General features: G+C 39.5%; 2 protein-coding genes across 2 annotated transcripts; both read left to right on the top strand.

The window, feature by feature from the left end:
- The first annotated feature begins 1,475 nt into the window (after positions 1–1,475).
- Positions 1,476–20,781, top strand: smarcd1 (SWI/SNF related BAF chromatin remodeling complex subunit D1). Its single transcript, XM_004547617.6, has 13 exons — positions 1,476–1,719; positions 6,195–6,373; positions 6,616–6,658; positions 8,508–8,630; positions 10,023–10,145; positions 10,439–10,555; positions 11,151–11,252; positions 11,339–11,500; positions 11,985–12,082; positions 12,421–12,556; positions 15,670–15,792; positions 17,038–17,139; positions 19,192–20,781. Exons 1-13 carry the CDS (start codon positions 1,537–1,539, stop codon positions 19,243–19,245), a joined length of 1,545 nt encoding a protein of 514 aa, XP_004547674.1. The 5' UTR covers positions 1,476–1,536; the 3' UTR covers positions 19,246–20,781.
- A 1,443-nt stretch (positions 20,782–22,224) lies between these two features.
- LOC101478751 (glycerol-3-phosphate dehydrogenase [NAD(+)], cytoplasmic) lies at positions 22,225–26,676 on the top strand. The gene is made up of 8 exons (XM_004547615.6): positions 22,225–22,438; positions 24,062–24,239; positions 24,362–24,502; positions 24,606–24,744; positions 24,826–24,938; positions 25,310–25,546; positions 25,637–25,743; positions 26,104–26,676. The coding sequence occupies exons 1-8, from the start codon at positions 22,392–22,394 to the stop codon at positions 26,198–26,200; spliced, it is 1,059 nt and encodes a 352-aa protein (XP_004547672.1). The 5' UTR covers positions 22,225–22,391; the 3' UTR covers positions 26,201–26,676.
- The last annotated feature ends 507 nt before the right edge of the window (positions 26,677–27,183 follow it).

Below are 27,183 nucleotides of genomic sequence, written 5' to 3'. Positions count from 1 at the left end.
AAATCTACAATGGCTGAAAAAGAAAAGACTCAAGCTGCTGCAATAGGCTAGTCGAAGTTTAGACATCCAACTGAAATGCTGTGGTGGGAACTGTGCATAAAGAATGCCTGCAAGTCTAAATGAACTTAAGCAGAATTCTAAAGACAAGTTTTCTCCACAACAATATGTTGTTAAGTTATTGCTGCAAAAAGATCTAAAAGCTATCGAGTCACAGGATGCATTTAGTTTTTAATGTCTGTATTTAGACCTGTAAAAACTTTCACTTTTACATGACTGTAAAACAAACTTGCAGCTTAGTACGGTCAGTACCAAAGCAAAACACAAGGAAGGCTAACAAGATAAACACAAAGAGGTCAGTCAAAAATCTAGATTAACTTGCTGCGGTCAAAAAAACAGGCAGAGTGCACATAGACAGTCCAAGGCCTTGATGAACAGGTGCCTGGCAGCACCTTCTTTAACATTATTTGTCCAATTTATCCACTATCCTTCCACTGCATATGACAGCTTTGGCTCTCTAACTTTGTCTCAACCTGAGCTGTCTCTCCTAAAATGGTAAATGGCCTGCATTTGTATAGCGCTTTACTCAGTCCCTAAGGACCCCAAAGCACTTTACACTACATTCAGTCATCCACCCATTCACACACACACAGGCAATGGCAAGCTACGTTGTAGCCACAGCTGCCCTGGGGCGCACTGACAGAGGCAAGGCTGCTGGACACTGGCGCCACCAGCCCAAGGATATTTGGCATGCAGCCAGGAGGCAACCTGGGATCGAACCAGCGACCTTCTGATTAGTGGCTGACCTGCTCTGCTACCTGAGCTACAGCCACCCTAAATCCTTATTTCTAAAAAACTTGCCCAGCCCGGTGACTGCAACAGTCTCCAGACCATACATCAGAGCAAATCTCAATACCATTTTAAAAGCTTTCCCATTGGCTCATGCTGCTATCCTTCTGTCACGAATCACTCTGATACTTGTCTCCACACACTCCACCCTGGCTACACTCTCATCTTCACCTCTTTTGTGCACTGCCCATGGCTTTGTGGATGATTTTAAATTTATTAATTAAAAATGAATTACCACATTACCTAACTAAAATATCAATTAATTGTAGCATGTTGTAGCAAAAAAAAAAAACTATCCATCTACAACATTAATATCCTGGTCAATCGTATCCTGCTTTTTAAGTAATTATACTCTAACAGATGTAACATAAAAAAAACTATATTTTGCGTAATAGCACAACTGAAGTGAGTACTCTTAATATCTTAAGCACATGTTTATGTTTATAGTTAGAAACTTTTACATAACTAGTATTTTTTAAAGAACTTTTTCCTGTAATGGAGTATATTCACTGCACTTTTGGAACGTTTAACGAGGACCTATTCCGCCATCATCGTCACCAGCCCTAATTTTGCTGCAGTAGCACCAACAAACAGAGGGGGGCGTCTTGAACCTGTGACGTCCATCCCAACACTCGTTCTCGCTCTCGCGGTAGCTCCGCGCCTACACCGGCGGCGACATTCAGAGAGGAGATGGCGGCCAGAGGGGGGTTTCAGTCGGCACCGACGGGTGGTGGTGGAGCAATGGGACCTGGACCACCGGTACCGGGTGCAGGACCAGGCATGGGACCAGGAACACCTTCTGGAAGAATGGGACCATCAGCTGCCGCGCAGAACCACATGTACCGCTCACCGATGCCCGGGCCTGGGTACCCGGTAAGATATCGCTCTATCTTTGCTGCTGACGCGTTAGCGAGTCCGCTAGAACAAAGCCTCGCTCCGCTTGCTTTGTCCCTAGTGGCTAGCATTAACCCCCTTCACCAGCGTAGGCCACAGCTCATACTAGCTAGCAGCCCGGTTCAAAATTGGTGATGTACTTGAAATATTTCACCAGTCGCTCAGGATGACCATCAGAGTTTGTTTGTTGTTTGAATTTGCTAACCCTCCCGCCCGCTAACATTAAGGTTAGCTAGCTAATCGCAGCATCCAGTTAGCTTAGCCTGCTAACCCTGCTAACTGTTAACTGTATTTCGACCAGTTTTCTTATCAAAAAGACCCAAAATGTGCACCGTGTAGTTGGTAAACCTAACAATTAAACCATCCCTTAAGTTTTAGGAGTTGTAGTTTGTGAAGTTCAGGCTCGGTTTGAACTCAGAAGTTGTTATAAGTCGAGCCTAGTTTTGAATGAATCGGCTGCATCAATATTAGTTTGTGTCAATGTAAATTTACAACATACAGAAACGATGATTAAGGAGAGGTGCCAGTCAGTAGCAGACTTCACTCTGTGTTTAGCTGGTGCAGTTTGTCTCGTCGAAGTTGGTGTTTACAACTTGTAAAGTCTGTTTAGTGAGCCCACTGGTCTGCCGCAAAGTACACCAAGTACCAAGAAACGCTGGGATCTCAGCATGAACTCACTACACATCTAAACTGCTGGAAGGATGTTTAGTTGTTAATTTTGAGTCTTATAAGCTGATATTTTCTGATCTTCAAATCAGATTACAGCGGTTAGTCGATTGGTCACAATTAATAATAATAATTACAAGATTAATCTGCAGTCGTTTCTCACATTTGAAATATAATAATTGACACTATCTATTAACATTTACACAGTGCAGAATTGATTTGAAAACACATTAACATTGTCCACCAGCAGCACTGGTAAATGTAATCTTATTTGCCAGTATAGCATCAACAAACTGGATGTACAGTAACTGGTTTGTTGTTTGTCTGTCTCAGAAAGGGGAAAGTTGCCTCGCAAACACTTGTCGAAATAGTCGAAAATGTACTTACGGACCTGCTGGTGATACACACATATTAAACATGATTTAACAGTAGTCTATGATCCCCTAAATTGCAGAGATACTCAGAGTAATTATGCAGTAAAATAGATAGCATTAAACAGATGTCCAAAGGAGGCAGTTTCTACAAATTGTCACAATGAATACACAATAAAACCGTGGTGCATTCACTCTCAGCCACTAGTTATCTTGTTTGTTTGCTTTAAGATTTGTGTATTTCAAGATATTGTGATAATATTTTGATTTATATCACTTTTGCATAGGTGGGTCCTCATACTCATTTGATTCTATTAGTTAGGAAACTTGATGTTTTGGTCTCGGGGAGAAGAAAAAAAAACACAATTTTTAGTGTACTTCCTGTCAGATTAAACATTTCCAGAATCCCATCCACATTTGCTGTGTTGCTTGCGTTTGGTCTAAAGTGGATGTTTCAGGCTCTGGTTGCCTTGGTAATACTGTAATTTATTTACCAGCCTGTCTTATGTCAGTCAGCGGTATCAGTGACGGCAGCTTGGAAAACGTCCTTCACTTTGTTTGCACTATTAAATGTTGCTGCTTGCAAGCTACAGTCACCAATACAACGTTGTTTTTTCCCCCTGTATTGTTGTAAATATAATTGCAATTTTCCCTAAAATATTGTAAAATAGTTTTGAGGCTAATATGACCGACTCTGACTGTAATGGGAGAAGAATGAATATGGGGAACTGTGAAGGTGAATGCAAAGTGCACCTTCACAGTTGCCTGACTCTGAACCACAAAATAGTTTGATAAAGACCAACTTGTTTCAACTCCAGACGGTGATGTTGATTAGGTTGCCGAATATTTCTGTATGTCGAGGGTGGAAATCCCTGGAATATAATTTTTAAAAACCTCCCTTTAATACATATAGAGATGCACAGCTCACAGATGCACAGAAAATGAAAGAAAAAATGTTTAAGCAGTTAAAATGACAGCAGCTCATTTTCTATCTTGAAATCCCACACTATATTAATATGGAGATACTGATCATTTCAGAAGTTTAACTGCAAGGCAGAAGATGCTGCCAAATTCTCCTTCTAGTTCTTATGTAACAGAATCAAGGTCCATGAGTGACTACTGAGATTTAAAGGTGAGCTCCCTTTGGCTGAAGAAACGGAAATCTTTCATTTGCTTTCACATCCTGCAACACGTCGTTCTGCACAGTGGGGTCTCAAGAAAATGACCAAGAAGCAAACATTTTCAGTAATCAGGACTTCCGATCCTAAATGTTTTCAAATGAATGGACATTAAAGCTGATTGTGTGCTCCAGCAATATACTGCGTGCATGCTCCGTTACTATGATATTTGATCAGAACTCTTTGGTTTCTTGGTCTTATTATCCCATGTATGCTCTTGCATTCATATTTAGTATCAGAGTATAAATTTTCATATCCTGATCTGTAGTCCTGGGTTTATTCCCCCGATATTGCATTGGATTGAGTCATCTCCAGCTAATATGTTGTGTCTTAAGATAAGAGAATTGCATTAAAATCAAGACATAAAGATGAGTCATTTATCACTGATCCACAGCTGAAGTGTTTGCTTCTTAGCTACTACCAACCAGAAAGACAGCTCAGTAAATGGTTGTCACATATTTTTTTCCCTTCCAACGTCCTTGGCAGCCTTTCACACCATAGTCAAAAGAGACTTCATACTCTGAATACTGCAGATTTCCACTTGTTCTCAGGCAAGCCAAGGTTGCGCTGATGTATAGTGTAAAAAGTACTAAATGATCGGCATGTTTCCCCAATCTGCCTACACCACACTGTGGAAAAGGCAGAGCCCATTCATCTGGCCTGTATTGTTGAGAAGTCAATGTCCTTCACTCTTCCTCTTTCACTGTTCACCATGCGATGAAGAGAGAGTGTGTTTTGCCTTCATCTGTCACATTTGTTGGACTGACTGCTGGAGGAAAAGCTGCTATCAGTGATTTGTCACTTATCTGCTGCTCTCGCCTGCATTCATGCAGTCAAATACAAGAAGTCGCCTGTTTGAGTTCTTAGCACATGGTTTGGTGAGTTGACTGTGGTGATTTTTGTCTATTTACTTTAATGAAAGGCATGCATAAATTTGCTGATACTGCTAATATGAAGCATCAGATATAAAAGTATGTGGGCTGTGTCTCAGAGTGGTAGTGTTGAGTTTTTTGTGTGTTGTGGGATTTGTAATTTTCTAGAATATATTTACATCAGCAGATGTGCTGCAAATGTTTTGTTTGCAAATTTACATTGACGTTTTCCCACTGTGTCAGTTTTGCATTTTATTTTAAACACTACAAATGTATTCTCGGATCAATAAGGACTGAAATGGAACGGTAGAAAACTTTGATGTGCTTTTGTCTTCAAGTCTTCACAAACATTGATCCTAATTTGTGCACTTTTCACTTTTGAGAATTAGCTACACAACAGCTCAGATGTTATTTTCACCTGAAACAGATTTTTTCCCCCCTTTTTTCCCTCTTTTTTTAATAAGCAAGGCTCAGAGTTGTTTTATTGCTACACCCGTGAACTGCGTCTCTGCCACTGTAGCTGCAAACATTCAATTTTTGTGTGCATGGGTGGGGCCAGGGCTACATAGTCACAGATAGTCATGGGGTTAAATTGCCACTTGAAGCACAATTTGCCATGTTGGACCACAAGGTTGGTAGGAAAGTGTTGGATTGTTGTGAGCATTTATGTGTCGATTGGGGACCTTTGAGAGGATTGCTGTTTGTAAGTTATTCAGGAACAATTTATACACATTTGATGGCTGCAGTAAAAGATTTTTTTTTTTATCGTTTATTTCAAGTTGTGTTCTTTCCTCATACCAACACAGTCTGAAGTCTGAATTACACAAACCACCTCCCAGAATTTATGCTTGGGGATTAAAGTGTGTGTGTGTGTGTGTGTGTGTGTGTGTGTGTGTGTGTGTGTGTGTGTGTGTGTGTGTGTGTGTGTGTGTGTGTGTGTGTGTGTGTGTGTGTGTGTGTGTGTGTGTGTGTGTGTGTGTGTGTGTGGATAGATACACACACATATATATATAGATACACATATACATTAGTGTAAAAATAATGGAAATAAGAAAGAAAAGATAAGGAGAGAGAGGCAAAAAGGCAAAATTAGGAATTACCAATCAGTTCCCAGTATAGTAGCTGCAGAAACTGATCACTTGAGCATAAGAAAAATGGAATTTTACCTCAAATACTTGTTGTGACAATTCATAGAAAACTTGTAAGACATGTTGGTCCACAGATTTATTTCTTAACACACCTTAAAATAAAGGCTAAGGTGTCTTGTTTAAAATCTGCAAAATGTATCTTTTCTACACGTTCTACATGTAAAGAATTACAAATTTCAACGGCCTTTTTGTGTGATCATGGCCTTATTTTCTATGCAGAGACCAGGCATGCCTCCTTCCAGTCGCATGACCCCTCAGGGACCAGCTATGGGCCCTCCGGGATACGGCAACAGCCCCGTGTCCCGTCCTGGCATGCCAGGTGTGATGGATCCGTCTCGTAAGAGGCCGGCTCCTCAACAGATTCAGCAGGTTCAGCAACAACAGAACCGCAACCAGCAGTAAGTCCCCACTCGCTGCCTACTCAGCATGCTTTTTTTAATCACAATTATTGCAGCCCTCTCTTTAGGGGACTATTATTTTGTGTCTTTGTATGTGTGCAAGTGTATATGAACATGGTACCTGGAAAATGTGTCTCACAGACTGAAGAATTTGACTGACTTCCTTGTCTTTTTGTAAAGACACACAAAACTGCTCTGACTTGCACTCAAACGCCTATTGTTTCGATGATTTATTTTCACAGCACAAAGAAGAAGAAGATGGCTGATAAAATTCTACCTCAGAGGGTGAGTATTAATCAAACCACAGTGCATGAACAATCCATTAATTCCAGCTTTGATTATGCTACATCTGGCAGTCCATGTGAACTTTCATTTAAGTGGCTCCAAACAAAGGACAGTTGGTCTTTAAAGTGCCCTGGTTAAAATGCTGGGATTTAGAGAGTGCTAACTATAAGTGCTTGGGCAATTTACTAAAGATTTTAGCACTGTACAATGCAAAATGGGGACCTCCAAAGGTTTTGTGATGACAGTAATGAACAAAATCGCTATTAACTCTAGAAGTATTTCTTCTCTCACTCCACCTGATCTCCCTGTCTTTCATCTCCCTGTGTGTGAAATGTGAAAATAGGCTGCAGGGTGGACATAAACTTCAGCTGTGATAAAGAAATGATCTACTTATCTTGTATCATGAAAATGGAGGTTGTAGTTCAGGAGGTAGACTAGGTCAGCTACTAATCGGAAGGTTGGTGGTTCGATCTCTGCATGTCAAATGTCCTGGGGCAAGATTGTAACCTCAAGTTGCTCATCGATGAATGTGTGTGAAAGCACTTAGGTAGAAAAAGCATAGAAAATATGAATGAGGCAAGTTGTATGAAGTGCTATGAGTACTCAGAGTAGAAAAGCACTGTATAAGAGCCATTCCATTTACCATTTGTCCTGAATCATGTGATACATTTAATAATCAGCACATTTCTGTTTTAAGTCACAAATCCAAGTGAAACGCTCACCGTCAAGCCCTCGCATTTCTGCTGGTTTTCAGAGTTGCTAAGAATAACTGATTTATAGTACTGACCTCATATGATCCCACTAATGTGAATATACTGACTGCAGGGGGAAAAGTAGTTGTTAGTGAAGATTCACTTCAGCCAGTTTGCTTTTGAGGTGAACTCATAACTATGATTGATGACATGTCGCTGACTCAAATGGGCCAAGAGCTGGCAAGTCAGCTTGCCTGAGACACTCTTTTTGGAGCCTTGGGCCATCAGGTCATTAGTTACGTTGAACCCCAATTTTAGGCACTCATGGTGTTCTCCAGTGTGTGGATGTCAATCATAAATTTGTCAAGAAAAGAGTTCTATTATATCCTTTTAATCTTATATTAAATCGCACATCAACATTGTTTTCTCATAGGATATTATAATTTAAAGTTGCAGTCTTGTGATATCCTTTTCATTTATTCATATATATTTTACAGCTGAACAGAGTAGCATTCATAAGAGAACACCATATGGAAGTAAGGCTGGCTGTTGTATTTGATCTATTCTTGCACTTTATTTAAATGTAGTTAGTGGTGTGATAGTAAAATGTCTGCTGCAATATCTTGGTTTTTCTGAAGAGAGATTTCTCTCTCCTTCTCTTGATCTGTCAAGCTTGAGATTCATTTTCAGCAGAAATAGACCCAGCATGTAAAGCTAGCAGAGCAGGCAGCAGATATGTGGTCACCCGTGGCTCACAGACCCTGTGGACACGTACACATTCAGACTGGAATCAGGGAGAGTATGAACAACTGAGAAACTGGGTTTTCTTAGACTGACAGATGGAAAAAGAAGTACAGGTTACAGATTTTAATTTCAATTACGATTGATGCTTCCAAGGGTTAAAACAAATTCTTGTTTTTGATTTCAGCACATATTGTCACTCACTATTTTTTGTTTTCTTTTACTATCATTAAAGTTCAAGGATATCTGCCTGAATAAAAAGTTTTCTTTTTACAAGTTTAATGAATCCACTGTCTATTTAAATGATTTTGAGTTCTAATACTCAATAATTGTGATCTCAGTCCTGGCCAATAATAAGTGATTATTAAAGATTATTCTAAAGACACCTGTAGTCACTAGTATCCTTTGTCTCCTAGATCAGGGAACTGGTCCCAGAGTCTCAGGCTTACATGGATCTGCTGGCTTTTGAGAGGAAGCTGGACCAGACCATCATGCGCAAGAGGCTGGACATTCAGGAGGCCCTCAAGAGGCCAATTAAGGTATATTTCAGTCAAGCTCATCACAGGTGTTCCATGTTACCTTTAACTGGTCATTTAAGAGTGATGTCAGTCAGTGAAGAGTTAGTCAGAACAAATGTCTACATTTTACAGATTGCTGCTTACTTTCCCTTGATCTTCTGCACCACACTGTTTTTGTTCAGATGATGACGCTGCCTAATGGTTTTATTGACTGTTGTAGCACTTGATGAAAAGATTTCTGAATATTGTGATGTTAACACACATATTTTGTGTAAATTAAAGCAAACCTTATCCACAAGTGGCCGACGAGGCAGATGGAGCTAATGTTTGATTTGGCTAAGGTTTCAGTCTGCTCTAAATACTTGGCTTCAACGTTTTCTCTACTGTTAATCCTTCTGATAATCCCTGTTATGTTCCTCACATGTGAGCATATGACACACACACACCAAAATCTACCGTTTGAGGAGCAGCTAATCTGAAGAAAGCCACCTCTAAATCAGTGTCTTTAAAGGAAGAGGACATAAAAGGGCTCTACAAAGGACCTCTATCAGAATCAGAATACTTTATTAATTTCAGAGGAAATTATGTGGTCACAGTTGCTCCAAGACAGTAAAAACAGTAACTAAGTAAAGTAAATTAAATCATTCAAAATATTACAAAGTTACAAAATATAACAAAATAGCTCTAATCATAAATATCCTAGCACATTACCCAAAATTAAATATATATGGTTGACATTGCAGTGCCCTTCTTATCATATTAACTTTAATTTGCTCTGTAGAGGATGTGATATTAAGGGTGTGCAACTATTGCAGCGTATACTGTGCTTTAGATGGAGCAAGGTGAGCACGTCATGGAGTGGGTGGGAGAAATTGTCCAGCGTTGTTCTTATCTTGGACAACATCCGCCTTTCCGACACAACCTTTAGAGAGTCCAGCTACATCCCAAGTTTTCCTTTTATTCAGTCTGTTGGCATCTGTGACCCTCAACCTGCTGTGCCAGCATGCAGCAGCATAGGGGATGACACTGGCCACAACAGACTTGTAGAAAATCCTGAGCATTGTCCAACAGATGTTAAAAGACCTCAGCCGCCTCAGAGAAGGGACTGCCCTCGTCCTTCCTCTACGGAGCAGTGGTGCTTTTAAACAGAGTCCAGTTTAATGTCAGTGTGTACTCTGAAGTATTTATAGCGATAATTTATAGATATTTATATGTTTTTATACTATATTATATTTTTATAGACAATTTATAGAGATCTCTATATATAAATACATATTTTACTTGTATGAAGGGAGAAAATAATGCAGTCCAGAAAATGGCTATAATGGGTCCAGACTCAGTGTAGCTATAAAGTCAGTGTTGATTAACTGATGAGACACAAATTTAAAGTTTCTTTTCTATTATTGTTTTCAGCAAAAGAGAAAGCTAAGGATTTTTATCTCCAACACCTTCAACCCAGCAAAGCCTGATGCTGAGGATGGAGAGGGCACAGTTGCATCATGGGAGCTACGTGTCGAGGGGCGTCTGCTGGAAGATGTAAGCTTATCAAATTTGTTCAGTTTATAGTAATTATTTGTGGCTGCCCAGTTAGGTATGGCTTAGCTGGTTTGCTGTATTGGGATAAAGTAAAAAGTAGTTTTTATTTTCCACAGTAGGGTCAAAAAATTACCATCAAACTATTAAGATTATGATGGTCTTGTTCGGTTACACGGACCTAAGACTGTTAAACAGCTTCAGTGTTATTTCTTTATCTTTAATTTTTCATTAAAAATATTTCAGCCTAATATCACAGGCAGCTTACTTAACGTGGTATTTAATTTTGTTTGCAGACAGCCGTGTCAAAGTATGAAGCCACGAAACAGAAAAGAAAGTTCTCCTCATTCTTCAAGTCCTTGGTGATCGAGCTGGACAAAGATCTATATGGTCCAGATAATCACCTTGTGGAAGTAAGATGGTTTTTTTTATCACATCTGAAAGTATCAATGTTCATTACTTTTCTAATCATGTTTTTGTTGAATATCTTTTTATAGTTCTTAGAGTAATTTAAAGTATAATATGGAAGATTTTTGTACTGATAAGTTTTAAAATACTGGTATCAGCACACTGTTAAACTGAGTGTTACAAACACATGACAGAGCTAACCAATGACTGAATTATAAATATATTCTTAGTTTCAACGAGTATAAGTGTACTAACTGCTCCGAAGTGAAGTTAGGTTGATGGTAGATAATGGTAGCTACTTAATTAGAACTGATTTAGGGTGAATATATGTGACTAAATGTAATGTAAACAACACAATAATATATTTCCTTGGACATGACCATAGTTTATGCATAAGTCGCTTAAAGTAGACCACTTCTGTGATCTCACAATACTTCATGACACTGCATCCTTTGTTATTTTTCTTGTTTTGCTTCTCCAACATCAGAAGTTGTGAATAATACTGTGCGTTTAAATAAGATCAACTGATATTAATGAACAATATTAACTTGGAGACTTAACTAATTACTTGTTCCTTAAATGCTGCTTGTATCACTTCAGTGGCATAGGACTGCGACAACCCAGGAGACCGATGGTTTCCAGGTGAAGAGGCCAGGTGATGTGGGTGTTCGTTGCACCGTCCTTCTCATGCTTGATTACCAGGTAAACAGACTCTGTTCTCAGCGAGTGATCTTGAAACATTTCTTCATGAATTCACTCACCTTTTCGTCTTTCTGTGTGCCGCACAGCCCCCTCAGTTCAAGCTGGACCCCCGACTGGCCCGTATGTTGGGTATCCACACCCAGACCAGACCCGTCATCATTCAGGCCCTGTGGCAGTACGTGAAGACCCACAAACTCCAGGACCCACATGAGCGGGAGTTCATCAACTGTGACAAATACTTGCAGCAGGTGAGCGCAGTTGCTTTTTTCACACATCGGACATGTCGAAGTGGTACATTTTGTTACTTGAGTTTCACCAAAAGGCGGCCCACTCCATTTCTTAAATGTGATGAACATTAGCTGGTAGCTGGAAAGAGCAACCGGTGTCACAGTTTTTCTGGATCCTGCTGTGGATGTTGAACAGCTCGCCTTCCCCTCTCTCTATCTATCCTTTTATGGAGACATTCTCTCCATCTGGGTCACTGTCCAGCCTCTTGGTGCTTTTTCTGCTCTACCAACATAAACATAGGATTTTATAAGGTTAATGATTTATTCCTACTGAACTGATAGAATTTCAGGGTGCATAATAAGCATTATCAAGCTCTAACGCAATTTAAATGTGGTTGTCAGGCATATTCTTAACGTGAACAAACCAGTGTATTCTGCTGGATGCTGCAGAGTAGTGAAGTCATGTTTATCTAAACATTCTTTATTTCATACTTTCATTTTGCAGATCTTTGAGACTCAGCGAATGAAGTTTTCTGAGATCCCACAGCGCTTGCATGCACTTCTCATGCCCCCAGAGCCCATCATCATCAACCATCTGATCAGGTATGTTTTGATTCTACAAAAATCATTATCAGTATGTCAGTAAATGGGGAAAAAATCTAATTTTTTTGTTGGACTGAAGTGTTCTGATGAATTTTGTCCACTGATCCATGCTTTGACTCAGTTATTGTTTCTCTTCTAGTTATTTTTCTTGTCTTAATTAACAGCGAGCACTAAATGCTCAAAAAGCTATGAGACTGTCTATGAGAATTTTAACCCTTTTTAGGTTTGGATTGCTGCTGTTGTTGAATAATTTAATCACTTGTTGCTAATGTGATTTAATCACATACTGTAAAAAAACAAAAACATACTGTACACAGTAAACTGTATTGTTTTGATAGTGTGGATCCTAATGACCAAAAGAAGACTGCCTGCTATGACATTGATGTGGAGGTGGACGACACGTTGAAGACCCAGATGAACTCCTTCCTTCTCTCCACAGCCAGCCAGCAGGAAATAGCAGGGCTGGACAACAAGGTACATACCTCACCCAGCAGTCACTCGCTGTTCTTTTTATGGATGTTACTGGTAGTTTTAGACAGGGCTGTGTTTTCAGAGTGGGAGTAGTGTTTCCTGTTTCCTAGAGTTTTGTGTGGCCTTTTGATCACTTAACTACTAAATCACCTCCCTCTGTAGTGAAGGGAAAAAAGTGTACTCGCTCAAAAAGAAGTGTGCGAAGTTTTTTTTCTTTTTCTTTGATTTTTTTTTTTCTAAGCAGTGAGCAGGTTTTTCTAATGTGCAGATCTTGCAAATTTAAAAAGATTAAAACAGCTGGGAATGTGCTGTATATATATATATATATATATATATATATATATATATATATATATATATATATATATATATATATATATATATATATATATATATATATATATATATATATATATATATATAGACAGACAGACACACACACACAGCCAAGCAATCTTTGATTGAACCTATCATTTTGATTGTCTCCCATTTTGTGAACCTGCTGAGGGCAATTTCACACATATTTGCTCTCTTAAATTGCTGCCTGTGTATTACTGGCTTCTTACTCCGTTTTGAGGTCGATCAGGTCCTCTTGACCTCCTGCTAGCGCCCGTTACCTTGACTGGGATGGCTGTAATCACATTGATAAGGCACAAAGCCATTCAGCAAAAAGACGTCCCTCTGTGGAGTCTTTGTTCTAAAGCAACTCAACAATCTAACAACAGAGATTGTTTACAGGATACAGACGCCTTTCATTTTGTTACTTTCTTTTGGGTTTGGTGAGGATTGCTGTTATACATCCTGTTCCTGCTGGCCTAATATTAGAAAAAGCCTGTAGCTTAGCCTTGTTGAACTATTTGTAGTGCATTTTGAAAGCCTGAGAATCTTATAAACCAGAGATGGGGCTCGTATTTTTTCCCAGCACCTCTGTTAAGGTTTTCCAAAATAAAACTTTTCGAAATATTTCCCTATGCCAAGACATAGCCAGGCTTTGTAGCCAGTGAATAATAAAACACATTTTAATGTCTATGTTTTTTGTTTTTTATACACGGAAAGAGTGCTGCTTAGGCGGAAATAGGTCCTTGTATCATGGAAGAAAAAATTGAACAGAATAATGGTCTCATAGGTAAGGCAAGTCTTCTATGAGCTGAGATAATTGTGATTCACTTTAAAGGCAGAGTGTTAAGTCTAATTGTTGAATGTCGCCATTGTGTTTCTTAAATTTGTATAGTCTTAGTTTAAGCAGTAGGATCAAAGCCATTCCTTTGATCCTGACCACCTCTCCAGCCACTCTGTGCTGGGGGAGGTTTTATTGTAGATACATCCTAACTTGAAGATCTGTTTGATGTTTGGTAGAGCTTCCTACCCTTTGTATGGTTTCACTGTGTTATCTTTGGTAAACCATACATTGGGTGTGGGGGAAGACTACCCTCTTTATGACCAAGGATGTTGTTCCTGCTTTTAGGTTTTATGACCCTTTGACCAACACACACACACACACATTCTCACATAACACACACACATTCTCACACACACACACACACACACTCAGTGTATACATTTACATACAGTGCCTTGTCTTTGTAACCAAAGGGGGGTTGCAAGGGGAGGTGTTTTGTAAACTATTGTTTGAAGTTTGTCAATAAAAGGCGGCGAGAGGAGGCCACCAGTGTGGTCATTTCAACGTGCTGGTCACAGACGAGAGGCCTCCCTTGCGCAAGAAATCGATCGAACACTGTTGCCTTGCTTTTCTTTCATGGGAATAAGTCTTGGATACAGCGGGGTCTGAGTTTAGACCCAACACAGAGATTCTCAGGACCCCCTCCTGCAGTCACTCACCTCCCCATCCTGACAAATTGGTCTCTTTTAAATTCCAAAAGGAATCCAGGGTCACATCTGGGGTCTTGTTTTTATAGCAGAAATAATGGAGATCTGAGGCTTGAATCCCCAAAAGAGAGCCGGTTGATGAGTGCACTCTGATGCAACTATTTCCCCTTTGATTACCCTGTGCATGTTCACTTTTGCTGGTTAGAGACTACAGTACCTTTTAATTACAGGCCAAGGTTATATCCATATTTTTTAGGGATGCTCGTGACTGGATGATTAAAAGTAGCTGGCTTCACTAGCTGGCACCAGAAATACTTGTTAGTTAAATAAATTATTCATATTTTATTAATGTAAACCTCTTAAATGTTGGGTTTGAGGACAGAAAACTGCCACACCAATCAGCACAGATCTGCAACTCTTTTATCTAGAAAAGGAACGGCTGTATGCAGGCTCTATAAACAACATATTACCACTCGAATGGAAAAATGTATTACCACATTCTGCCTGTTGACAGGAGCATTAGCCACTATCTGCAAAGTAATCTGTCATTGTGTGTGTGTGTAAGGTGCAATATTCTGTGTGGCCCAGAGTACCACAATACGATCTGATTTTCGAGGAATATGGTTTGAAATGGCTCTTATATTTGTACAGACAGTGTAATTTCAGGATTTAGGTGCTTAATATGGACTTTCAGTGTTTTCTTACTTTTAGTTTAGTCGACTACATTAGTGTTATTTTTTTTTTTAACCCTGTTTAATTGATTCATTCATTCCAAGTTAAGTTGTTTAGCATTATATTGAAGCATATATGTATGTATATGTGTGCTGTATATGTTAACAGCATCAAATACACAAGTCTGGTGACTCTTATGAATACGCACATGTATATGTATACATATACATGTGTAGATTGATGGATGGATGTCCGCCTTTGTTTTGTGACGTGTGTGTGTGTGTGTGTGTGTGTGTGTGTGTGTGTGTGTGTGTGTGTGTGTGTGTGTGTGTGTGTGTGTGTGTGTGTGTGTGTGTGTGTGTGTGTGTGTGTGTGTGTGTGTGTGTGTAACTTTATTGCCTACATAGGTGTCAGAGAAAATGATAGGAAAGATATATCAGTGTAATTAGAGGTTTTAAAACCGCTCGTATAATTTATGGTGCAATAAAAGATTTATAAAGGGATGTCCCTGGTGTAATCGTTTTGATCTGAGGAATACTAAACACCTGTTAATTTAGTTAGCTACATCAAGTCTTTTAACATGACAGGCTTTCTGTTTTGTGCTTGATTCTTCTCAGATCCATGAAACCATTGAGACCATTAACCAGCTGAAGACCCAGAGGGAGTTCATGTTGAGTTTTGCCAGGGATCCTCAGGGCTTTATCAACGACTGGCTGCAGTCCCAGTGCAGAGACCTCAAGGTGAGTGTGTCTGTCCTGCTACTTTAAGAGAGGATCTTAAAGTAGCATTGAGCTTTTTTTATTATCTCTAGTCACAGCAGGCATCAGTAGATGTACCATGTCATCAAATCCTCCTCCCAACACACATCACTGTGATTGGCTGTGTAGGATGTGTGTAAGAATAAGAAAAACATTTTGAACCGCCTAAAGTTTATATCTAAATGTGGAGTTGAGGTTCGCTCAGATGAGTAAGTGCTGAGTAATCCTTTTTACCACACAGCCGTTCAGAAATAAACCCCTTACGGATCAGAAAGAGGACAGAGCAGCAGCACCAGTTTCTCCACTGACAACCTTAAAAAAGATAAGAATGCAACGCAGCAGAAAGATGCACAGCATCACAAGTAGAAAGATGTGACTCATTGCTTTCCTCTACCAGATTTTGTCATTCTGTTCCACCACAGTCAGATTTCACTATTTTTATTTCTGCCTACACTGTACATAACGCAACAGATTCTTTTCTTTCATTTTATTTTTTCCTGTTGTAGAACAGGGGTCCATTTCTTTTCCTTAGGCTGTTTTGTGATTAGATTTATGTAAAAATAAATAAGTGACCCGACTTCCTGTAAAATTTATTTAAATGCAAAGCTTTAAGCAGATTATGGGCATGTTATTTGTAGACAGAAAAGAAATGGCAGGAATAACAAACAGAAGTAGAAGGTGGGAAAAAAAGACACCTTCTGAGGTCAAAATATCACACAAGTAGACAATAACAGATGACCAGATAATTAAATGAAAGCCACTTGACATGCATGATTTTTTTTGTCATAAAGTGCTCTGTGCCATATTTGTAAATTGGCAATCCACAGATTTGGAGGTATTAGAGTTTAACAGTATTTGATCCTTTGACTTGAGTTTACGTCGTGCATTGCTCGAAACCTCAGATCATGCACACAAACCCCATGCTGCTCAATCAGGTGTAGCAGAGTCAAAATAGAGCGTGAAACATATAATAACGTCTGACTGCATGCATGCTCGCCCCCATCTTTCTGTGAGCGAGCCGGTTAACTGCTTGACCAGCTGTCACCCACCTGCAGTGTTTGCTCAGTCGGATCACTGTAAAATTGAACAAATTCAGTCTGAAGCTCAGTAGCTGCTCTCAAAGCAAATCCCCAGTTGGCCTTGCGGAGACCCTGTGCCCTTTAATTTATCAGCTGGTGCACTAGTTTAGATGGAGGTTGATACAATAATATCTCTTTCTGTTAACAGACCATGACAGATGTGGTAGGAAACCCAGAAGAGGAGCGAAGAGCAGAGTTTTACTACCAGCCGTGGGCTCAGGAGGCCGTCTGCCGTTACTTCTACTCCAAGGTAACTCAGTTTTCTTTTCTTCTTTGTTTTATTTTAGCAAAGAGATCGTACCAAGGAATTTAGCTTTTATAGAGAAGTTTGTGGTTTTCAGATGATTAATTTTTATTACTTAAATATGTCGTACTCGGCTTATCATTGTTTTCAAAAATGTCTCAGTGGAATCTGCCATGGTGCAACAAGTCATCCACGTAAATAACTGATAGGATGTCATTTTGGAGTTTTCTATTTAGATACACAGCAGAATGTTTTCATATCAAGTTATAGACATCAGTAGTATTTGTTTTTAGATAACATATTTAGGCTGATCCATCTGGGTTTGCACAGAAGTCAACAATCATGTCTTAAATGCTTTCTTAGTTTATACATAATTGTATTTTTATAAGAGCTAAAGGAAAACATTTCACTATTTCTAGAGCCTTTTCTGAAATTGTTGTTACAGGCCAATAGAAGTGGGAATCACCAGACGCCCCACGCTATATTATCACAATACTTCACTCACAATGCAATATTATTGTGATTTTAACGTTCTTTTGCGATATGCTGAGTATTTCAATAACACATATTGTGATTTATCACCTAACCTCAAAATTAAGCTATCTGTATTTATCTAATAAGAAAATTTATATCGCACAGCTTTTTTTTTCTTTGCTGCAAAGTAGTTACCAACGTCATTAAAAACTAGGGCTGTGTGATATGACCCAAAATCATCCCACCCGATATAAGAATTCTATCGTCCGCTAACGATATAAATCACAAAAATGTAACATTTTCTGTAAATTCTGTGAATCTCGGGCAGCTCGTCTTGCGGGAAGTCTTTCCAGCTGGACGTCATGTACCTGGAGTCGAGTGTTTTAACCGATGCATGAAACTATACATTTTAAGACATAAGTTGTAACGGCTGCCGTTTTCTTTGTGAGTATTTATTACACGGCGTGCTGCGGGGAACAGCCTGTTCTAGCGTTTGAGTCTAAGGTTTATTTTTTAGCACCTGGCGGCTCTTTTTTACTTCTCATCCGTAAATAATCTGCTCTTTCACATGATTTAGTTTATTTTGAAAAGTCTCAACAGGATCTTGAGCTTTATTGTGAAAGGTTTATGTGGTACATAAGCAAGCAGACACGTGATGGTGTTACCGTCGTTGTTGGTAACCACAACGCATAAAAACAAGCGCTTGTCCGTCCGTAGTGTGGTTATATAAAATATAAGAGAAAGAGAGAACTTAAGAAATTAATATAGCCCCTACAGTGACCATCAAAACGATGAATAATACATTGCCGTAAACAGTTTATTTTGTGACACCACAAAACAAACGATAGCGTAAAATGAAACGATAGACGTTTTTATATCGTCATCCGATATATATCGTTATATCGAACAGCCCTACTTAAAACTACCTTAAATGTCGCAATAAGACTCAGTCCATCAGTCTGTGATTGAATATGGCCGATATGGCAATTACATTCAGTCTGTTACTGTGATAAATTGTTGAAAATCTCATATTTGTTGCCATCTTCATAAACATAAATTCACATTTCACTACATTTATTTATTACAGTTGCACTCAGCAACCTTCCTGCTCTATGGGGATATAACCAGAGTACAACCAGCTGGCAGCCAGTTGAGTTGAGTCCGCTCGACTTCTGTTCATTGTCAAAGACAGTTCAGACTGACGACATGATGGTGGCAATCTGTCTGCATCTATAAAGTAGCAGTGTGTCCGGTGTTTGATGCTTTTTCAGTTCAGCCAGGTTTGCTCTGCTAATGTTATCTCAGGATGGTAGACTGTAAGATGACTCCTCTTATTCATAATATTCCCAGAGTATTTAAATACATTTAATATAGTATCACTTCCCACCTCAGCCCCCTTGGCTCCAGTCACTATTAGCAAACTTTGATCTACGATGAAGAACATCTTACTCGTGACTTGCTAAATATCTACCAGCACTATTGGATGCACTTTGAGCCCATGCATACCCCTGTTATTTTTTTTTATCTGCTTTTTAATGCTGACTTCTGCTGATTAAATCATCTCTCTGTGAAAACATCTTTTAGGTCCAGCAGAGGCGGCAGGAGCTGGAGCAGGCGCTCGGCATCAGAAACACCTAAAGAAAGTCGTCACATGCAGCAGGAAATGAGAAGACATGTTTTGCTGGTGGAGACAACTAATGTGTGTGCGTGGGACATTTAAACTGACAAACATAGAGAGAGAGATAGATAAAAGATGGCCTCAGCATTTTCTAGGATGTCAATTTTCCTTTATCTTCACCCCCCCCCCTCCCCCCAAGTTTGGTTTCTGCTTTATCTTTTTTCTTTTAATGACAGATTTTTCTCCTCCTCGCACCGAGAGCTCTTGAGCAAAAGTGTCTTTAATTGAAGTTTGATTTTTTTTTCATGTCTTAGCCTTAGCTAGAAGCATTCCTTTCATTTTGACACACTGTGTCCTCACAAAAAACGTAGATTGTACACAGATGAAAAGCAGAAGTCAGACTGTACCTCGCAACTTTAAATGTATTGTCCCTGGAACAAAAAAATAATCTTAAATCAGCCGGAATGTGTCGAGTCTGGCGTGGCTCTTTGTTCCCGTTTTTGGAAAGTAAATTTACACTTTCAACTCCAAGCCTGGCCCCCGGATGCTTGCCCGTTTAGTTAAATATTGATTGTGATTGTGTTTGTAATCAATTGGGCTTTTTTGCTACACATTGGCTGTTCATACGTCACCTTGTTTTAAGTTGCCATTGGTTATTTTTCACAGTTTGTGGCACAGTCTTTTGAGACATTTTAAAGCTCAGTCAATCACAGCAGATTATACATTGTTGTTGGAAAGCGTTTTTATTTGTTAAAGGTGCCATTTGTTTTGACGTTTATTTTTCCTCCTTTTTGTTACTATCAGTGATCCTTGTTTTAAAAATATGTATTATATCCGTACTTGTCTTGTTAGCTAGTACAGATTATCATTGAAGTAGCTAGTATGAGTACCTCTAGTCATTAAAGTTTTGTAAATACTGAGCAGAAAAAACTGAAGATGGATGTGAAGTAAACCTGTATTACTTATCCTGGCTGATCTTTTTCTTAAGTCTTTGTCTATGCTCAGATAGTCAAACCAGTATATTATTAATTGGCCCTCGCTCTCCAAGCCCAGTGGTTTAGCTCTCCGCAACAAAGTAAAGACAGCAGTGACGCTTTACGGAGCACGGCTCTGCAGGGAGACATGCAGTCAGATTCACGTCGCCTGCAAGTTGGGAAGAGTTAAAACGCCTGCGTTTTTAGTTTAGTGTATTTTAATTCTGAGTAGAGAAGTCATAAAACATATGTGGTGGAGCAGATTTGAGGAGCCGGAGCTTCTTCACACATTAACTGAAGACCTGGTTTCTGTGGGTTTAATGGTCGTTTCCCTGTATGAGGTTAAAATGAGTGTCCTGGCTGAAAATGTTTGCGTATGTGCATTTTAATAATGAATTCCAAGAATACACTAATAAAGGTTTGGGCAGGTACATGATTTGAAACAAGCATCGGGGCACCTCTGGGGCGTAAAACAACACTGGGGGGTGGGACTGTAGAATTGTGAATCTGCAGACTTTTTCATGGACCAAACCTATTTTTCTGTATGTTCTTATGTTATAATAAAGGATTATGTAGAATGTCTTCTTTGTCTGTGATTCCCCCCCCCCCCCCCCCCCCCTTTATCATGTGGTTTCATATTCCTGTGTGGATCAGCATCGGGTTGCATTTAAAGCTTGCTATTACACACCACACAGTATAATTTGTTATTTCAGCCACAAAGTTTATCATCATGCAAAACCAAACCAGTAAATATTCCACAAAGTCTCCCTGTGGTCTCTGAAAGAAACGCATCACTGAGTCAGTGCGTGCCTTTGTGGCATGTAGTGCATTAATATTGTTAATACTGATGCATAGAGAGGATTTAGCTTGCAGCTGGTGGAAGCTGAGCTGTATTCAACAAATGTACACTTGGGTAGTTTAATGATTTCTCTGCCAGGGCTTACACCCCTCTCTAGGGCTATTTAAGAAAACAGTCTAAAGGGGTCCTGAGATGATTAATGGTCCTCAAACAGAAAACATCCCACCCCCTTTGTTTTGCATTAATAATGAAGACATTGCTTTATCCTTTGTGAACTAATGAAGCTGCCTGAAAAGTGCACAGGGGGATTTGTTTAGTGTAAGGACTTGAATATGAAATGTGAAGTGGACTTGGCAACCCTAGTTTTAATGTTGCATACTTTTAAAATAAGTGTTGAATTTCCAGAACGTACTGGTGTTGTACTTTTTCTCTTCTTTTACTCCTGATTCCCAAATGGACTCAGTCCCAGAGCCTGGTTCTTATGGAGGTTTCTTTCTTCCCACTGTCGCCAAGCGGTTGCTCATAGGGGCTCATTTGATTATTGGGGTTTTCTTAATTTAGTCTTAGAGTCATAGGGTGGCTCCTGATTCGGCTCCATACAAACTAAATTAACTAAACTCAAGCTTCTTCTTCTTCTTTTTTTTTGTAGAAAGTCTATCCCAGAGTGCACAGAAATACTTGAGTAGCATAAATGTGATTAGCTTCTTCACCGACGTTTGAGTTTTGATTTTTAAATGGATTACAGAAGTTTGCTGATTGTGTCAGTCGATGTAATCAGCAGCTTTGATTGTCTGGAGCAGCGGTCTCCAACCTTTTTTGCGCCACGGACCGGTTTATGCCCGACAATATTTTCACGGACCGGCCTTTAAGGTGTCGCGGATAAATACAACAAAATAAAACTAGTACCGGTACCGAAAAAAAGAAGATTTATTCATAACGCACGTGAAAACCAAGGAAAGCCGAGTAAACGATAAAACCGATAAAAACCCTGAAAACTATACATTTCACACCTGAGCCTCAACTCTCGCGGCCCGGTACCAAACGACTCACGGACCGGTACCGGTCCGAGGCCCGGGGTTTGGGGACCGCTGGTCTGGAGCCCAATCGGTTTAAAATGCGCAGATTCTATTGATTGAATCGTGTAAATTGATTAGGTAAAATTCCTTGTATGCTTAAGTTTGTGAGTGCCTGCTTTCAATTGGGGAAAAAAAAAACCCGTCCGACTATCCTGTTGCGCGGTGTGGAAAAGTTTGTTCCTGTGAGGCAACAGAGCAGACCAACCATCAGGAGAGGGTGTGCTTGCGCCTCAGCTGTGTGTCCGGTATAAATACAGTGCGCCCCGGCTTCAGTGTGTCTTCGCAGCAGCTGCAGCTTAGAGTTGAAAATCAAGTACATGATGGCAACACAGAAGAAGGTCTGTGTGATTGGCTCTGGTAACTGGTGAGTAAAGGACTTTAGATCACGTTGTGCACCTTAGGAATCCTTTCAGTTTAGAGTTAAGTGGGGTGGAGGTCTGTTGATGGTGCGCATAAATAAGTAAATTCCAATCAACATATCGGTATTTTTATTTTTGGGGGTTTGTAAGATTACACCCACAGTGGGACCTTTTGTGAAGGCGGTCTAAAGTTGGTAAACTTGGAGGCCAGGAGGCAACTTTAGCCTCTGAGAGTGGATAAATGATTCATAATTTCCTGCTGTTTTGCAGGACTGGAGAGTGGATTCTTTTTTTCTTTGAATATGATGACCTTTGATATCCTGAGAAAATCTTTACTGAAGATTCCCTTTTCATTATTCTGCAACATTAGTGCTGAGTCAGCACTGATGGGGCATTGCTGTCTCTCAGCCAGTGTGGCATTTTAGTGGTGGAAGCAGTATGTAGTCAATTCAAGTCAACTTTATTTGTCAATTCTGCCACATGTACAGGACATACAGAGAATAGAAATTTCGTTACTCTCAAACCCTAGTGATTAAAAAATGCAAATAAAATAATTAAAAAGTAAAAATTTAAATAAATACAATACAATTTTACGTATAACAAAAAAAAAAAAAAGCTATGCAATATACAATATACAATATTCAAGTAAGGAGGCATAGTAGTGCAAATAGGCAAATAGTGCAAATGGAGATTTAATACTGTAATACTATATTACGATTAAACTTGTTGGCTGCTTTTATAGGTTTGTATCAAAGTTTTTACAAAATGCAGCAGAATGGACCCCGACTGTTTCTATACATACTTGTTATTAGTGATGCATTAACTGGTTACCTATATTTTAAAGGCAAAGCTGTTAGATGGGAAGCATTTCAGCTTTGCCCTAAACCTAAATAATACCTAAATATTAATGTAAAATGAATGTGGTCAAAAAAATACACAACCTCTGAGCTCTAAGGTGCAGTGCAGGAAAGGTGCTGTGTTTTAGTGAAGTACCTAAGTATGGCCCTGACCAGTATCTCATAGTAGCCTAAAAGGTCAACTGTGACATCTGAATAGCTCTTAACTTCAGTTATGCTGAGCTTATATATAAAATGAAATTGAATTAGGTCCTTCTAATGTTGTTTGTTTTTTGTTGTTGTTGTTTTGTTTATTTTTTTAAATATATATTTCACCTGGATTTTTTCTAGCCTAGAAGAGCATTTTAAAGCTATTTAAAACACATACATTCACCTTTTATACACTAATAGAGGTCCATCTGCCAGTGAGAGAGGGTTTCTTTATGTCTTTAAGTGACTGACAATATTAAGTTTGCCACTGAGATTTTACTGTAATTCCTAAAAACTGATCTTTGTGTAGGTGGTTTCAGTGTTTAAGCTCCCAGATATAAGCAACAGTTGACCTAAGAAGATCTGAACATCTTGAAATCAAAGAAGTATCTGCTAAACCAAATAGTCAATAACCTTTTGTTCAACCTTTTCTCCTTCAATCACTCTGGGAGCACAGAAATCTGTTTACATTTGTTTTTTACATTTCACATAAGAAAACTGAGAACAGTTTTTTGCAACTGGTACATTCATCCAGCCAGATTTGTGGCAGCAGAATGATTTCCTGTGTCACCATGTCCACAGGGGCTCTGCCATTGCCAAGATTGTGGGAGCCAATGCAGCCAAGTATGACAAGTTTGACACCACAGTGAACATGTGGGTGTTTGAGGAGACGGTGAACGGTCGCAAGCTCACAGAAATCATCAACACAGACCATGAAAATGTGAAATATCTGCCCGGTCACAAGTTGCCTCCCAATGTGGTGAGTCTGACAGCACTCTTTCTCCCTCTAGGACTGTTTATTGAGTCCAGAAGATGGCATATACACCGTGTTTTATCCCTTTGCTGATCCCAGGTCTTACTCTGACTTCTCTCTTTCATTAGCTGGCTGTTCCAGACTTGGCTGAGTCTGTGAAAGGAGCTGACATCCTGATCTTCGTGGTCCCTCACCAGTTTATTGTGCGAGTGTGTGACACCATCAAAGATCACATAAAAAAGGATGCGATAGGAATGTCTCTTATCAAGGTAACATCATCCTAAGATTTTTTTTTTCAAAACACAGTGCGTTAAAGCCTGAGAAATATTTTACAAATAAGTGAGGGGATTTTAACATAACTGGTTACCTTAGGGTGTCGATGCCAGTCCAGAAGGTCTGAAGCTGATCTCAGAGGTTATCCGAGGGAAACTGGGCATCACAATGACAGTCCTCATGGGTGCAAACATTGCCAATGAGGTCGCTGATGAGAAGTTCTGTGAAACAACCATTGGTATGGAGTTTATTTCTTTGATAAATAATATTATTAAACGTAATATGGGAACAGATTGAGATTATTTGTGTGTAATTTCAGGGTGCAAGGACAAAGAACATGGGTTGTTGCTGAAGGAGCTGATGCATACCACCAACTTCCGCGTGACTGTGGTGGAGGAGTCTGATGTTGTTGAGATCTGTGGCGCACTCAAGGTGTTTCATCCTCACCAAGCTAAATGTTGAAACATATCTATCTATCTATCTATCTATCTATCTATCTATCTATCTATCTATCTATCTATCTATCTATCTATCTATCTATCTATCTATCTATCTATCTATCTATCTATCTATCTATCTATCTATCTATCTATCTATATAGATAGATAGATAGATAGATAGATAGATAGATAGATAGATATATGCACTGTGCATATGCATCCAAAGCAGCAGAGCTAAATCTAAATGAATCTGTGTATTTACTGTATAGAAAAGACAGTGTTTGTTAAAAAAGTCCACTTCCATCTATATCTACACAGTAAAGATTCTTCACATTCATATATATAACTTCATCATCACTGCAGAACATCGTGGCAGTAGGAGCAGGCTTCTGTGATGGCCTGGGATTTGGAGACAACACCAAGGCAGCAGTGATTCGTCTCGGCCTGATGGAGATGATCTCCTTTGCCAAGGTTTTCTGCACTAACTGCCCCGTCTCACCTGCCACCTTCCTGGAGAGCTGTGGCATCGCCGACCTCATCACAACCTGCTATGGTGGACGCAACCGAAAGATTGGAGAGGCATTTGCCAAAACGGGCAAAGTACGAAACAGCTCGTGTCTCTCCCATGTCAGTCTTCCTCTCTTGTTATTAAAATGATAATAATGTGGCGCTCGTTGTCTCTCCTTGTAGACCATCGAGCAGTTGGAGAACGAGCTGCTGAATGGTCAGAAGCTTCAGGGCCCAGCAACAGCAACTGAGGTCCACCAGGTCTTGAAACAGAAAAACATGGTGGAGAAGTAAGTCTCTCTTGTGTTTTATTATTATCAGTATTGTATTTTACCTTTTTGCAATGAGTGATACTTACCTGTTTGGCATATGTTTGAGTTGGATACTCAAGAAGAAAGTGGTGCCATACAAACAAGTACACAGTGAAGTTGCTGGCACCAGCTTTTAGATTAATGAATATAAATGGCTCTTTCCAAAAATAAGCAAATTCACATGTCAGCACCTCTGAAGCTCACTAATGAGCTTGTTTGTTTAAAGTTACTGCTTCATATTTACTCTAGACACGAGATTGATATCAGTCTTTTCATCTAACTCTGGCAAGAATGTGAATGTGGAACTATTTCCTTAATAATCTCCATTTGCCCTTGCAGGTTTCCTCTTTTCACTGCCGTTTATCAGATCTGCTTCAATGGCCACCCAGTCTCAGAGTTCATCAAGTGCTTGCAAAACCACCCGGAGCACATTTGAGGGACTGATGACGGGATAGAAGTTTGGACAAACTTTCACACTACAATTACACTATCACCAAGGACATTAAAGGGGGACAGGTAGTCCTGACTCCTCATGTTTTAGTCTCAAACAGAGAATAGAAAAAGTGGAGCAGACTTGCCTTCCACCTGCCTGAGCCACATGTGTTGACCTGCTGTTGTTACTGACAGAGGCATGCATTTGGTTTCCATGTCTGTCTTTACCGATTGCCGCACAAATCTTTTAAGTCTTAAAAGTTTTGAGAATTTGAATTGTTCTCCTTTACGACACACAAACCATGACCTGACTGTTATGAAATGTTACATAATACCTTGTGTAAAAGTGCCCTTGTTTTGTGAAGCACTGAAGGGGGAAAAAAACATAACCTGTCCCACTGTTTCATCATGTGGGCTTCCTAAAATATAACTGCTTACAATACAAAATCTATTTTGAAATAAAATATTGATCTTGTTTTATTTTTGTGCCTATTTATGTTTTCTTTTGAACGTGGTGGTGCATGCCTGCAGGACACACGCATACACTCAGGAAGTGCCCCACTGTAATCTGACCTGAGCTCAGTCTGGCTGCCACTCTAAACTCTTCACCTTTACCATTTCCTAGCACGTCTGCCTCAACCTTTCTCCAAGGCCACATCCTGGTTTCAGCCACAGCCCCCATATGTGATAGCTCCATTGTTCCAAATAGATTCCTGAATTTTCTGTAATTTATTCAGTGCAGTCATTAATGCCCTTGTTATTTCCCCCACTTAATTAAGTCGCAAATATCCCTGGAGGTGCAACAAAGCCATATGTCCATCTCCATATGCCAATATATCCCATCAATTTTCAGTCCCTGTTAGTCAGTGGCAGCCTGTTTGCTCTGGCCTTGAAATGAAAATCTGCATACTTCTGTTTTCTAATTAAACACACAGAAGCAACAGTCCTATCCATACAAGCCTTTTGATCACAGAAATATGTTTGGTT

Source organism: Maylandia zebra, linkage group LG5 (assembly GCF_041146795.1).
Source record: "Maylandia zebra isolate NMK-2024a linkage group LG5, Mzebra_GT3a, whole genome shotgun sequence".
Lineage (NCBI taxonomy): Eukaryota > Metazoa > Chordata > Actinopteri > Cichliformes > Cichlidae > Maylandia > Maylandia zebra.
This window is presented reverse-complemented; position numbering and strand designations above follow the sequence as displayed.